The sequence below is a fragment of the Typopeltis vanoorti genome, chromosome 11, assembly GCF_054136105.1.
Source record: "Typopeltis vanoorti isolate ZY-2024b chromosome 11, IOZ_Tvanoo_1.0, whole genome shotgun sequence".
Lineage (NCBI taxonomy): Eukaryota > Metazoa > Arthropoda > Arachnida > Uropygi > Thelyphonidae > Typopeltis > Typopeltis vanoorti.
In genome coordinates, this window is record NC_143559.1 from 3,253,566 (window position 1) to 3,269,624 (window position 16,059).

The window sequence follows — 16,059 nt, forward strand, 5'->3', positions numbered from 1 at the left end:
CCCTCCCCTAATACACAAGAATACAACATGACCATTTCTATTCCCTATATCAGAGGTACATCGGAAAAGATAGCCAAAGTATTGTTGAAACATGGCCTTCGCACCACCTTCAAACCTCATGTCAAGCTGGCAACTCTGATCCGCTCGCCAAAGGATAAACTTCACCCTTTAGCACACCCAGGAGTGTATGAAGTTCCATGTGACTGTGACTTGGCCTATTATGGGCAAACAGGAAGATCAGTGAACATCCGCCTAGAAGAACATGAAAGATACATTCGCTACTATTACTATGGCAAGTCGGGACTGGCAGACCACGCTTTGGACACTCCTTCACACAGGATTAGATGGAGGAAAACAAATGTGCTATTTAGGAGTCGTTATAGATCTGAAAGATTATTTTTTGAGTCAGCAGTGGCTTTGAAGAATTCTCCCAACCTTAACAAATATGGTTGCATTAATTTGCCAAAAATTTGGGAGACGGTTATCCTAAGAAAAACTCCTGGATAACTGTTTTTTTTTTTTTTTTTTTCTTTTTTTTTTTTCGTCAGAGGGCGGCAAAATAGGACTTTAGATCTTTTGTCTTTTGCAATTATATTGTTTCACTTACTCACTGTCGCGTTTACATGTGTGTTGTGCTCTGATGATGCTGATTTGAAAATCAGCGAAACATTAGCGTTAATAAAACATCTTTGTTGTTAAAAGTGTTTGTGGTGTTGTTAATACTGTGAAAAATAAGTCATGAAGATGGCCAGAGAAATTGGCAATACGCATTTTTGAGATATACATTCAAAATGCGCATAAATTTTATAACATGATTACTGGAAATGCAATGTCTGCATTAAAATTTAGAGATCAATTTATCTCAATTTTTGTTGGGATGGATGAACTTACAGCATCAGAGAATATCAGGAGGAATCGGGATTTTCATTATTTTGAAATTTTACCACCAACAGAAAAAAAGAATCACCTGACAAAGCCATGCTGTGTCTGTACAAGAAGCAAACGTAGACGCGAAACCCGTTATTATTGTCCTGTTTGCCAGGAAAAACCATCATTGTGCGTGGAAAATTGTTTTAAAATGTACCATTCTTAATTTGAATAAATTGTTTTTTTTTTTATTTTACTGAGTGCTTTTTTATTTCATTGATTGCTTTTTATTTTTATTGATTTTGCTAGTTTAAAATTGATTTACAAATTACGTGTTATACTACGGATTAACTCGCGCTTGGCATACGAGGTTGGTAATCGATATACGAGTATACTCGTAGTTGGCTTGTGAAGCTCATATACGAACTACGAGTATACTTGTAGTTGGCATCTGAGGCACATACACAATATACTATATTTTAGTTGAAATTATTTCTCTTCTACCAAGCCCCCAGACATGCTCTCCGCTTTATTCAGAATCCAAGGGTCCAAATTAAGGTAATTATACAAAGGGATAACTCGTGTTTGGCATAGGAGGTCGGTAAATCCACATACGAGTATACCTTAGTTGGCTTGTGAAGCTCATATACGAACTATGAGTATACTTGTAGTTGGCAGCGAACGTGTTAAATATATCTTCCTGTCACCCTCCACGTTACCTTATAACCATTGCTGAAATAGAGAAATAGTGGCTTTGTCTACCTTATATTAATAGTGGAAATTATATCTACCTTATGTGGACATAATTCCCCTGCTCTCATCAGCAGCATTCTCGATACTTGTCCTTTCTATCCTCATGGAAGATACTGTATCCTTCCATTTCTATTCCGATTAGAATATTATCTCCATTTAATCATGTTTCACTTATTCCAATGATTTCGGGACAAATAAACTCGGTGAAACCAATTCATCTACCTTATTTCTGATATTTCTAGCATTTGTAAACAAACACAGTAGTTCATTTTTAGGTTTATGACCAGTCCTATCCAAACCACTTGTTGGTTGTGACTTCACCACCACACCTGCCCTTTCCCAATCACTTTTATCACCACTTACTTCATATATCTGCTCAGTCTCAACTTCCCCACCCACATTGCAATATACTCCATCTTCATACATGCATTCACTGCCACTTTCAACATCCACTTTCCCTATGCCATGTCTCCCTGTCCATCCGGACTCTCCCCATTTTCCTGTTCCTCTTGCCTTCCCATTCTGTCTTCATCTCTCACATTACTACTGTTTCCACTGCCAAGCACTTCTGTTTCTTCAGTACCACACTCTCCTGATTTTTCACTTCATCTCTTCTGATCTCTTGCATGATGCATGCAAGAGATCAGAAGTAAGAGATGACCTGTACTTCCATCTAGCAACACTTTCTCCAGTACACTCACTCCAAAGCCATTCAGATGCAACCCATCATGCCTGTAAAATTCCATTCTTCCCTCAAACATGCCATACATCCACAAGCTGCACTCCCTTCTCCTCACATAGCTCCACTAGTATACCATTTATGATTTTGGCTCTCTGTCTACTCATCATTGTCATTATCTTTCACTCTTCTCAATAACCTCCTGATATTCACCCTCACATGCTTCTTATGACCACTTAAATCATTTGTCGACACAGCCACCACTAATTCTCTTGCTCGTTTCTTCCTCATGTCCAACACCTGAATTATCCTACTTATTCTTCCTCCTGGATAGCAGACCTTATGAACTCTCTCATTAACTAATCTTCTAACTATGGAATCACTCATTTCCTCTTTTACCCTTTTTTCTTTCAATCTATTCTTTTGCACACTTTCATTAGTTTCCACTAAACCTCTAATATCACTCCACATATTCCTCATTTCATTTTTCATTTTCAATAACTTTCATCAAATCTTGCATTCCAATAATTTTTCTGTCTGTCATTCCCACAGTGTAAGCTACCTCTCTTTCTGCCACACTTCTGTTTCCTCATTCATATTTTCTTTCACACTCTCTCATCACTAACTTTTGCCTCTACATTCTTGTGTTCTTTCACTCCCTCAGTTTCACTAGCTTTTGTTTCATTTCCATTTCTTTTATTTATGCTATCTTTTATCTTTTCAGCCTCTTTCAAATGCCTTTTCTGACTTGATTCTTGTTTAATAAGTATTGTCAATTTAAAGTATTTTATGAGAATCAAGACTGCATTTATACATTATGTAATGAATTTCATATTTCATGAATTCTCTTTTCTTGATATCTTCACAGCATTCTGTTTTGATTTTGCATAATGATGTTCTTAGCTGTGTACTCCTAAAAAAATCTGTAGGCAAAGCTATTTTATCCCTATCTGACTTTTGGATGCTCAGTTGGCCCAAGACTATCGCTAATATTAAGTGAAGCATCCAATGAAGAGATGGCAGAGAAGTGTCACTATCTCGTGGTCCCTAACACAATATATTTATTTTCTGAAGCAGTGTCAGTTCTATGGTCGATTTTCTTCAGTTTACAGGATGAAAAGTCCAAGTTTCTGGGAGAAAAACCTGCTTACCCATGCCAATGATTAACTAACTTGGGAACTAGTCGAAAAAAGGCTTAGAAAAAGTTCATCTAGTCAGCAATTAGAATCAATTTTACACCTTTCTTTGGGTGGTCTAGCACTATAGAAGTGAACACGACTTCTGCTGAACTACACAGGTCTTTTTCTTGCTTATGTTCATCCAAGAAACCTGGCTGGAAATTTTGCTTTAAAAAATAATACCTAATACATACTGGATGAGGATCATTAGTTACCATCTTCAGCCCAACAACTGTATAAACTACTTGATATTCATCCAAAGACATTGCTATTAGTGCTTTTGTCCATCACATTTTTGAATTGTTTCCATAGCTGCTAAATTGTTAGTGTCCATGTTCTGTGAGAAGTGTTTTTTTTTGTGCTCAGTGTTTAATGTATCAAACTGAACTTACAATGCTAGAGATATCTGTCAAAAGAAAAAAGTAATAGAAGAAATGTTGGCAGAAAATCTCATCTTAAACTTATTTTAACAAAAATATTTCAGTTCTATATAATAACATTTTCTTTTGAGATAATTTAATGTTTTGATGTAGACATATTGTTTTTAAATGTGGTTAACTAGATTTACTTAATTATGTCCCTCATATGAGGCTGTTCTGTCCTTATTATTATAGAACTAAACAGTTTCAGTTTAATCTGTGAAGAAATGAGGGAAAATGTTGAAACACTTCATACTAATAGCCAGTCTTCTAAAATTATAAAAACACAGCAGGAAAAGGAAAGTCTGAAAAAAACAGAGTTGATGAAGGAAAAGGCAAATCAAACAATTAACAGTAGTGAAAAGGTAATGAATAAAATAATCAATTTCCAGTGAATTATCAGCAGCAGCTTAATAAATTTATCTATTTTTTCCTTGTTTTTTGAGTTAATATTAAACAGTTAAACATTTTCAATTTAGAATATAAAATTATATCATAAATATTTCAATTATTAGATATATAATTTATGTACTTTCTTCATTGTACGGCTTTTAGTTTTTATAACTTGAATGATATAATTTAGTATCAAAGAGAGAATCCAAGCAGCCAGAAAGAAAGAGCATATTCTTTTTCTTTCTGGATAAAGAGTATTCTGGAAAACAATTTTGCTTGATTACAAAATAAATTATATATAAGTAGCAAAATGACATAACTTCATACTATTAGTGCTTTTGTCCATCACATTTTCCACGTAGGTCGTGGAAAGTTTTTCATTTGATACAAAGTAAATTATAAGTGACAAAAATTTATATTCTCCTTTTAATTCATAACCCAAGCATGAGCAAACTTTTGTTTTCTCATGAAGTATCTTTACAACTTGGCTACTTGTATATGAAGACAAGTGATTTTCATTAAATTACCATAATATTCCAAACTGAACAGTACAGTACACCTTCTTGTAATATAATGTTATAATGTAATATATATATATATATATATATATATATATATAGCTATGCATTATTGGAAAGTCATTACCCATTTTGAAAATTTAATTCTGGCTTTTATTCAGATGAAAAAGTGAAGGAATGTCCTGGAGGAGTATAGGATTGCAAGAGAACTCAGTGGTATTAAGAGAAAGAAAAGATAGATAAATGGATAGTAAGACAGATAAAGAAAAGGCTTCACTTCAGTTCTGAGTATGTTTTTGCAGTTATTCAGTTGTTAATCTATGTTATAGGGAGCATACCATTACAACAGTTTTGTCTGCATATTTTGCCATTGTGGCAGCAACTGTGCTTGGTGCGTATTCCCCATAAGTGGTGCTTTGGCACCGTCCAGAAAGATAGCCTGTTCACTGCCTGCAGTTGTACCCTACTCTTACAATTCTGAGAACTTGTTCAATTCAGTTGTTTCCTTATAATCCAAATTGCTCACTGCGGATGAGATTTAATTCTTTAACTTTCTGCAGTCTTGTTAATGTTAACCTGTTTGCCATTTTTCATACTCAGGAGAACAGGCTGATTAGGTAATGGCTTTGGGATACCGTGCCATTTTTCCTGGTTTGGGGATTAAGATTATGTCAGCTGCTTTCCACCATGTTGAGAAGTAGTGAAATCATGACATCATTATCATCAAATGATATGTACAGGATTGTATAATAGTACTTCATGAAAAGGTTACATCATTATTAATTTCCTATTGGCAATTTTTCTCTAAATTGCTCTGACAGGACTTCATTAGTATCAGACTATGTATTTCGGCCTTTAAGGTGCTTCTTACTGAGTCATTCCACCTAGATATTTGTCTTCCTCTGAGTCATTTTCCTGCCATCCTGGCAAACAGATGGTTGCATTGCTAACCTTCCCTCTCCCATTCTGTTTAAGTGACTATATTAATTCTGCTAGCACAATCCTGAATGCTAACAGTGTTAAGTTCTTTCCTAATATCCTCGTTTTTAATATGATGCTACCATTGGCACCATCTGTTCACTCCACCATTCTTTCTTAGAACTCTCATATCTGTTGTCTCATAATTATTTTTAACCAGCTCTCAGAACCATAGGTTAAAATTAGTTGAACAGTCTTGTAGAGTTGAGTTTTTAACTAATTTCTTTCTTTCTTGTTCCATATAAATTTTTTCAGTTGACTTCCTAATTTGATTGTCTATTTTCATATTTAATTTTCTATCTTTGCTGCAAAATTTGCCTAAATAGCCAAAATGTTTTATATGTTCTATAGGTTTTCCATTCAAAATGTATCAATTTTCATTATTTTTGTCTTTTTTTGTTGATTTTCATACCAAGTTTATTACAGAAGTTATTGAGTATAGTTTGGTAATCCTTTACACTTTTAATGGATTTATTTAAGAGTATAACATTGTCTGCATGAAGTAGAGCTGAGATTAACATCTCCAGTTTTGATGCAAGGTTTAATGCCATGTTCTTTCATAATGTGATCCATATAGATAATACATAACAATGATGATTATCTATTGATGTTGAATCGATGATGATGAAAATCTGCCCCTTTGTTATTATGAGGTTTAATGGAAAGAATACAGCACAGAGGAACAATAAAATATAAGATTATTATATCCTATATTTCGTCTCCGTCACATAAACCTTGTCAAGGATACAATGTCAAAATTGTATAAGCACAACAAAAGAACTCAAAACAATAAGTGGAAGAAAATAGACTAAAATCTAAATTGCTTTGAGGGGCACCCTCTGTAGGTGCTGTTGGGTGGGAAGCCTAAGAGTTAAAGTTTATCAAATCTTAGGAAGTTTAACACAACCATATTTATTTAAGATTAGGTTGATTTAACAAATCTGCTGCTGATTCTAAGAAAAGCTTTTCATGCTTATATATGTTGGGATAAAGCATAGTAGTTTTATTCCATTTGATTCTATGCAAGGTGTCCAAAGCATGGTCATCGACCAGACTGATTATATTTATGATGGCAGATGTCTTTCTTGTGTTTTTCTAGGTAGGTGTTGGCATATCTCCCAGTTTGACTATAAGATAATTTGTAAGAACAAGGAACTTGTAAACACCTGTAACAGAGAAGAGAGGTAGCAGATCCTTAAGAGAGGCAGACAATGTCAACCAGCTTCAAATAAGGTTTGAAAGCAGTACATAGATTATATTTTTTTAGATCCTGTCTATTTTTTCTAAGGTGCCCTGTAGTCTGTTTGATGAGAAGGATGCAAGGTGAACGGAGGAAAAACCAGTTCGTTAATCTTCTGAGCATTGTAACTGGCTAGGTAGGTAGGAAGGCTTAGTGAATAAAGGAGAATTCAGCAGACATGGAAGCCTGGGTAGAAAAGAGTTGGAAGCTCTTTTGACAATGGATTTTTTGATAAGACCATACTGTTGAGAGTGGGGTGGGGGTGGATGATGGAAAAGTTTATGCATGTATCTACCTACTTGTGTGGGTGGATTTCCTCTAAACTGAGACAGTGCTATCAGGAAGATGTATGAGTAGAAAAGGCAGGCTATTATTAGTTTCTTTTTTTTAAAGGTGAACTAGATTCTATGGTGCTGGCCGTTGAAGTGGAGGAGGATGGAGTCTAATGTGTCATCAATATATCTTAGCCAGATAGAAGGTTTGAGAATGGCTGTATCAATGATGTATTTTTCAGAATGTTCCACAAAGAAGAAATTGACTGGTGGAGGGGGGGGGGGGCTATGGCTGTACCTTCTATCTGTTTATATGTGGTATCCTGCTAGGAGAAGTAGCCAGCATGAATGGGAGAATTAAAAAGGTCAGTGATATCATGCGGAAAGCATTTTTCAGTAAAGATAGTGTCAGAAAGGGGAATATTGGTAAGTAGAGAGAGCTAACATCAAAGCTCACCATGATTTTTATCACCATGATTTTTATCTCACTAAAGATTTAGAGTGAGTGGCATTTTTAATATAAGATGAAATATGACCAGTAAGTACGTAGGATTAGAGATTTAGCTAATTGTTTGGCTAACTTAAAAGATTGTCAGTAGCATCCACTATGGAATGGAGAGGGTTATTGGTTTCATGAGTTTTTAGTAATCCTTATATCTCAGAACCATTCAGTTCCATCCCCCATAAGGGGGGGGGATGGAGGGTGGAACTGAATGGTTCGAGTTTTTTGTTTCAGAAGGCCAAGAAGTGACATTTTTTGGAACCTTTTTTAGTGTTTTTTTTTCTTTTTTTCTCCTGAGCATTGGTGGGATTGTAATCCTTAGGCTATTGAGGATAGCCTAAGGATTACCCCCCCCCCTTCACTTAAGGTTTTTAGTCTATTTTCTTCCACTTATTGTTTTGAGTTCTATTGTGCATGCTTACACAATTTTGAAATTGTATCCCTGGCAATGTCTCTGTGTCAGAGACGAATATAGGATTTAATAAACTTATATTTTATTGCTACTCTGTGCAGTATCTTTCCATTAAATCTTATAATGACTTTAAACTAGCACATAAGCCAGTACTAGACAGTGCATCCTTGTCTCCACCTGATTTAACATCAAATCATCTTCCTGTACACCTCTTTCATTTCTAAATGCTGACTTACAACTCAGATACAGACTGTATATTGCTCTGTATAATGTACCATTTATACCATATCATTGTAGCATTTTGAGAAGCTTTTCTTTTGGCACCTTGTCATATGCCTTTTCTACATTTATAATTAGATCCTTGTTATATTCCTGTGATTTCTCAGCTATTTATCTTAAAGCAAAAACCTTTTCCTAGCCTTTGCTTGAGCATGCTTGCATAAATCTTACTGGGCACACTCAGTAGAGAAATTCCTCTATAATTCAAACATTCAGTTTTATTTCCCTTTTAAAAGCTATGCACCACTAGAGCTGTGTAAGTTGATCCTTTTACCTTGTTGTCTAAATTATGCATTTCTAATCAATATCACTACTCCAGCTACTCTTTACACTTGGTGTTTTCCACTCAAATATTGATATGTGTTCCTGGTTTCATTTGGCAATAAGCAATTACTCGAGACATCTAGAATATCTCTTTCTTCAGTTTTATGTCACCTTTATTCACTTTGATTCCTTTGACAGTTCTCTTTACTCCATTTCTAAGCTTTTGAATAGCCTCCAGAATATTTTGCCATTTTCCTGATATTTATATTCTCTTCCCTTAACATTGCTTCATTACTTTTATGTAGCTAGTTTTAAATAGTGCTTTGCTGTCTTACATTTTCTTCTGTATTCTCTCTGAGCACAAGTTGACTTACTTGCCAGAAGCTTTTGATATGCTGTTCATCAGTGGTGCACTCAGGATTTAATCTTGGAAGGGGCTGAGTACTCAAGTTTTAATTTTTTTTTTTTTGGGGGGGGGGGGGGGGGACAGCACTTGTGGTTTAATCTTCGGGGGGGGGGGGGCTGAGTTGAGTAGACGATTTGAGAATACACACTATGCATTGCATACGACCTATCACTGAGCATCTGCAGTGATCGCCAATACATGATTACATGATACCTGTGATCTCTGGCAAACAAAGTATTGCTCGAGCACTACTTCGTTCGCCTTGCGTTCACAATGGCTGTGATTCCCGATAGCCAGAGGGTATTCCCAGCTTATGTGACCGCTAATTCATAAGTAGTATAGAAATAGAAGACACGACACAACATAAATAAAAAAAGAAAAGAAAAAAAAAGAATTTTAATTAGGAAAAGATTTTTGGAAAATTTTTTAGTCTTTTTTCCCTTTTTCTTTTGGGTGGGCCAGGGCTCCTTGGGTGTGCCAATGTTGTTCATGGACAATTCATCACAGAAAAAAAAGGAAAAAAAGACTAAAAAATTTTCCAAAAATCTTTTCCTAATTAAAATTCTTTTTTTCTTTTCTTTTTTTATTTATGTTGTGTTGTGTCTTCTATTTATTCGCTAGAAAATTGAAATGATATTAAATTAATACTGATATATGAAAAGTAAATGCAGTGCAAGATAAATTTCACAAAATATAGTTTTTTCAGTGTTTATGTATTATTTATTTAGATTTTAATTAGATTTGATAGTATCTTTATTCTTATAGTGAAAGTAATATTTTATTGATCATGAGTTTCCTAATTTCTGTTTCGTCTTAAAAAGTTGTAAATATTCCTTCTTACTTAGATAACTACAGGTTCTTACTTAGATAACTACAGTTTCAAAATACACAAGTATTTTGAAAATGACTCCACTTTTCCTACATAGGAAAGATATGTTGTATGCTGTTATTATTAACAGAGCTAGTTTAAAATTATAGGTGTACTTTTGAGTAATTATATTAAAGAAAATTATAATAAAATTACGTAAATACTATTATAACGATGTAAATCAGCATAAGCTAAATTGCCATCTCCAGCTGCAATACGTCTTTACGTTTTCCTCCAATTCTAGTATTTGCAGACGAAGAAATTCATCTCTCACCTAATAACAATTACAAACATCCATGTCTATTGCAAGTTTCGAATCCACAGCTCATTGGTTGGAGAGGGTACACTATCTAGTCGGTTGTTCATCATCATGGCTTATTTACCATTTACAACTTGTAAATAGGGAAATGAACTAAATAAATAGGAATAAGAAAAAGTTAATTATTATACGTAGCTTTCCAAGCTTCTCTGTTTTGAACCAGCCAGTTGAGTTATTTCTCATGGAGAAAGAGAGTATCTTTCTCAATGAGGCGTCGTTGTGAACTTACCATCGTTAACCTTAACTAAAGAAGCCACGAGTGCATTAAGTCGTGGACATAATTTTGCCGTTACTCCTAAAGAAGTTCCAAACACCAAAATAATGGCTTCCGTTGAACGTGGAATATACGACCTGCCTCCAGCAATAGCCAATAATATTAGGTTAGACGTGGCCAATATCCTAATCCATTCTAAGTCTCCCAAAAATAATATCCCACATAAAGAAATAATGGCTCTAAAAGTGCTACGCAATAATAACCACATTACAATAGCCAAATCAGACAAAGGAAACGCAACTGTAGTAATGGATACAACAGAATATGAAAGCATAATGCACACACTTCTCCAAGACTGGTCAACATATCAAATTATAGATCGAGATCCCACCAACTCACAAAAGAATAAGGTGTGCAAGCTATTGAACAAAGTCACTTCGTGGCCAAAAGAAACAGTCAACAAACTCAAACCCTTTCATGTTAAAACACCCAGAATATATGGAGCTCCAAAAATCCACAAACAAAGGTACACCTTTACGCCCTATTGTAGATAGTATAAACAGTCCTACTAGTTAAACATTTAGCCAAACTACTAGCCACTTGCACAAACAATTCTCCCTCTTTTGTTAAAAATTCTACCCACCTAAAAAGTATTTTAGAAAACTGCACCTTAAATAGTTCAGACCTAATGGTGAGTTTTGATATCACCTCATTATTCACTAATGTACCATTGACTGAATCACTTAACTTACTAAAGTTACAATTTCCTCCTTATATATTTCAGCTATTTAAATTCACAGTACAGGCAGGTTATTTTACATTGAAAGGGAAAATATACAAACAATTAGATGGGACAGCTATGGGTCCCCCCCCCCTTAGCCAACTTACTCTGGAAAAGCTAGCTATCAACACAGCCACTTTCAAACCTAGTCTATGGCTACGCTATGTTGATGATGTGTTTGCTATTTGGCCACATGGCCCAGACACATCGAATACATTTTAGGGTGCTGGCTATTTAGTGCATCTAAATAGCCAGCACCCTAAAATCCACTTTACAATGGAACTAGAAGCCAATGACTGCCTGCCCTTCCTGGACACACTGATCCCCATCTTCAAGAAGGTTTCTTATCATTTTCTGTTTATAGAAAACCCACACATACCGGGAGATATTTACACAAACAATCATCACACCATCACCTTTCTCAACAATATGGTGTCTTAAAAACACTAACCCATAGAGCTAGAGCAATCTGTTCCAATGCCATTGCTCTCACTACTGAACTTTCTCACCTGTGCCACACCTTCCTAAGCAATGGCTATAATCCCCATAAAGTAGATAAAATACTAAATGCTACCCAGAAATCCTCCCACTATTATTATTATTACGGGTATCTCCATGGAGTCAGTAGACTCATTGCAGGAGACCCAAACTAGCAAAACGATATCCGTCATATCTCATCTTGAATTCATTTACAGATGAAGAGCTCACAACTAAGTCAGGCAATAAATTCCACTCATTCACCACCCTCCAGGCAAAAAACCTTGTTCTGACACCTTTGTTAACCACGATCTTCTTTAATTTCCAGGGATGACCTCTTGTTCTTCCATCACTATCACACAGCTGAAACATTTCCCCTGCATCAATCCTATAAAAATCTTTCAGTAATTTAAATGTTTCTATCATATCCCCTCTTCTTCGCCTATCAACCAATCTCTGCAATCCACAAGCTCTCAATCTATCAATGTAGGGAGCATTTTTTACATCACTCACCAACTTGGCCACTCTTCTCTGAACCCTCTCCACAGCCTCCTCATCTCCAAGGAATCCAGGTGACCAGACCTGAGCACAGTAATCCAAATGTGGAAGTATCAACGCTTTATAAAGGGGAATAATAACCTCTTTATCTCTTGATGTCACTATCTACCACAGAAGACTACAACAAAACTATCTCCATCCCGTACATTAAAGGCACATCTAAAAAGATATCTAGGGTGCTTAACAAACACCAACTGCGCACTGTATTTAAACCTTATGTGAAATTGGCAACTCTCATCCGTTCACCTAAGGACAGATTCACTCCTTTATCACATCCAGGCATCTATGAAGTGCCGTGTTCTCGTCATCAGGCCTACTATGGACATCTGCCTTGGTGAACACAAAATATATATTTGGCACTTTCTTTATGGCAAGTCGGGTCTGACAGACCATGCTTTGGATAACCCAGCACACAGGATCAATTGGAAAAAATCAAAAGTACCACACAGAAGATTCTACAAGTCAGAGAGGTTGTTCCTGGAATCAACAGAAGCCTTAAAATATACTCCAAATCTTAACAAGTATGGCTGTATAAATCTACCAAAGATTTGGGAGACAGTCTTCCTGAGACCAAATTAATATTTATTTATTTGAATTTTATTTTTTTCAAACTTTGGACTACTATATTTTTTCAAAACTTTTGGACTACTGTTTTTTTTTTTTTTTTTAATTTATTTTTTATAACTTAGATGGTGCCGTATTAGGACTTTAGTTGACTTACTTATACTAACTAAACTATAACTTTAGTAAAGTTATAGTTTAGCTAGTATAAGTAATTGCACGCTGCAATTACTTATACTAGCCCCACTGTTACACCGAATGGTTGTCTCGCATTTGTAACAGACTTTGTTTGTGTGCTCTGAAGATGCTGGATATAATACCAGCGAAATATTAGCTTTTAATTTAATAAATAGTTATTTTCTTATCAATCTGTGTTCTCATCAGTACCGTTTAAATCCAATTCAACATGTGTGACGAACACATAAGCCTATCGTCGTGTTTAAAGAGAGTATCTGTCTGATAAGGTGATTAATATACTGCCAGGATTGTTTAGTTGGTCTTCCTCTCTGTCTTTATCCATTTAAGGGGCATATAAAACTAAGACGTCAAATTATGGAGAAGGAGGATGTCTCCGTTGTTGGCCAAGTCAATCTAGTTGATGTCTGCATTGGGTTTCAATCAAGGGTTTTTGGTTTGCTCCTTCTAAAATACTGGAATTATGAATATGATCCTTCCAAGAGTAACAGTCTTAAGTAGGTTGCATTAAAGCTATTAATGGTTTTTATTGCTTTTTAGGGTGGAAACATTCCGTGTTTCTCCATGATATATGAAGATCGCCTGAGAGGTTGCTTTGCAAAGCCTAATTTTTGTTTACAAGATAATGAGGTGTGATTTCAATATATTTCTCAGATTCCTGTGTTGATTGAGAACTTTATATTTTCTTAATATTATGTCATTTACAGTATTATTATTTATATTTGAGCCTAAGTATTCAAAGTCTTCTACTTTTTCTAAAGGTTGGTTGTGTTCTGTTATGATGGAACCTTGTACTATATTTGTGAGTATTTTCATTTTATTTCAGTTAACTGTCAATCCAAATATTTTTGCACCTTTGCATAGTTTGTCAAAGTGTTGTTGCACCTTGGCTAAAGATGAGTCTATTAATACTATATCATCTGCATAGCTGAGGTTGTTAGCCAGTTGAGTCGGTTGTTGACAACATGATATTTCTGATTACAGTTTACTTTTGAATGGTTCACAAGAGAAATAATTAATTATGTATTTTACTCTGGGAGCATCCTGCAATTTTTTTGCAGTAAAAAAGACTAATTATTATTATTATTATTATGCGACACCTCTAGGAAGTCTGAAGACTCATCAAGGGAGGGTACCTACTCTACCACTCTGTCTCCACCACTCAACCCCCCCCCCCCCCCAACTACACTAACACTATCTACCACCATAATATTTTCTGCCAAAAATATTCTGTCATGTTGTAAAATTTAAAATTTCTTAGTGTCATAAAATACCAGTAGTGGAGGAAAAGGTAAAGACTAGTATTGAAGCCACAGACTGCAATTTACTTATGCTGATTTACATCATTATGATAGCATTTACATAATTTTATTATCATTTTCTTTAATATAATTACTCAAAATTGCACCTGTGATCTTAAATTCAATGCAAGATGTCTTTACTATGCAGGAAAAGTGCAGCGATTTCAAAAAAAATACAATTGTATTCAATAACTGAACATGTCACCTTTTGAATTAGTTTAGATAAAAAATATATCACGCTTGGATGGATGTCTAAATGTGCAGAACAGAAAAATAGTGAACGGTAGAAGAATAAATATTCTTAAATGTTGTGCCCTTTCTCCCTAACTATTCTTAAATATTTTGTTCTCCCTAATAACTATTCTAACTATTAATAGAATAGTTAATAGTAATAATAGCAATGTGTAGATAGTTAACTATAAATAAATATTAGTTGGATATAACTATTATTATTAAGAGAGATCTCCAGGGAGTCAGGTACTCATCAAGGGAGGCCACATACTACACGTATCAGTTATCATACTTATTTTTGAATTAATTCACATTGCTTGCTCTCACAGCATCCGATGCCAGTCCATTCCAATCACTCACCATCCTATAAGAGAAAAATCTAGCCCTCACCTCTTTCTTAGCAGCATTCATTCTCAGCTTCCAAGGATGCCCTCTTGTCCTTTCCCAACCCTCCATAAAGTGAAAAGTTCCATCAATTGAAATCCTGTGTGATCTTTTCAGAAGTTTAAGTCTCAATCATATCACCTCTTTTTCTCCTATTTGCTAGTGTCTGCAGTCTACAAATTCTCAATCTGTCTTCATAATCAGTATTCCATAGTCCAGATATCATTTTTACCACTCTCCTTTGCACTCTCTTCAATATATCAGAATCACAATGGAAACCAGGAGACCAGACCTGTGCACACTAGCCAAGTGAGGTCTTATCAACGTGAGATCTTATCTAAAGAGAGAGGCAAAATGACATCTTTATCTTCACATATGAATGTTCGTTTCAGCACTGCAATTATTTTTTGAATTGTATTTGCAATCTTTGCTACACAGCCCCTGAACTCCAACTTCCTATCTATTGGCACTCCAAGATCCCTGGCCTCATCAGTTTCTTCAAGCATAATCCCACCAATATAATACGACATTGGATGTCTAATCACGCCAAAGTGAATGACTTTACATTTATTTACTGACATTGAATTGACATCCATTTTCCCATGCCCACAATTCCAGCATATTCAAATCATTCCAAGTACTGCATACAAAGGTTGAGCGATTGGTAGAGCCTCTGCTACTAATGGCTCAGTTAACGGTTAGTAGTTGGAAGGGGACCAATCATTCGATGCTGTTGGCACACTCTCCCTCGATGAGTCTTTGGACTCCCTTGAGGTGCAAAATAATAATAATAATAATATCAGCTGCATTCCTGATTACCCTACCTATCTTTGCATCATCAGCAAATAGCTGTATGTCACTTGTCAAATCCTTCCCAATATCATTTATGTATAGATTGAACTAGCGGGCCTACGTCCCCCTGGCGGCTACGCCCCCCCCCATGTTCCAGACTGGTAGGGCGGTTCTCCTTGAATTCTGATGACTTGAATTTTAAAGGCTCGAAAGGGGGT

The 16,059-nt window shown here is 35.4% G+C and overlaps 1 protein-coding gene across 3 annotated transcripts in view; it reads left to right on the forward strand.

Moving 5' to 3' along the window:
* LOC150101275 (uncharacterized) overlaps positions 1-16,059 on the forward strand; it is a 246,176-nt gene that overhangs the window by 155,009 nt on the left and 75,108 nt on the right. For all 3 annotated transcript variants that reach the window (XM_090400557.1, XM_090400555.1, XM_090400556.1), the window contains exon 4: positions 4,092-4,261. In XM_090400557.1, the coding sequence (XP_090256683.1) occupies positions 4,092-4,261 (170 nt within the window). The remainder of the gene's footprint in view (positions 1-4,091; positions 4,262-16,059) is intronic.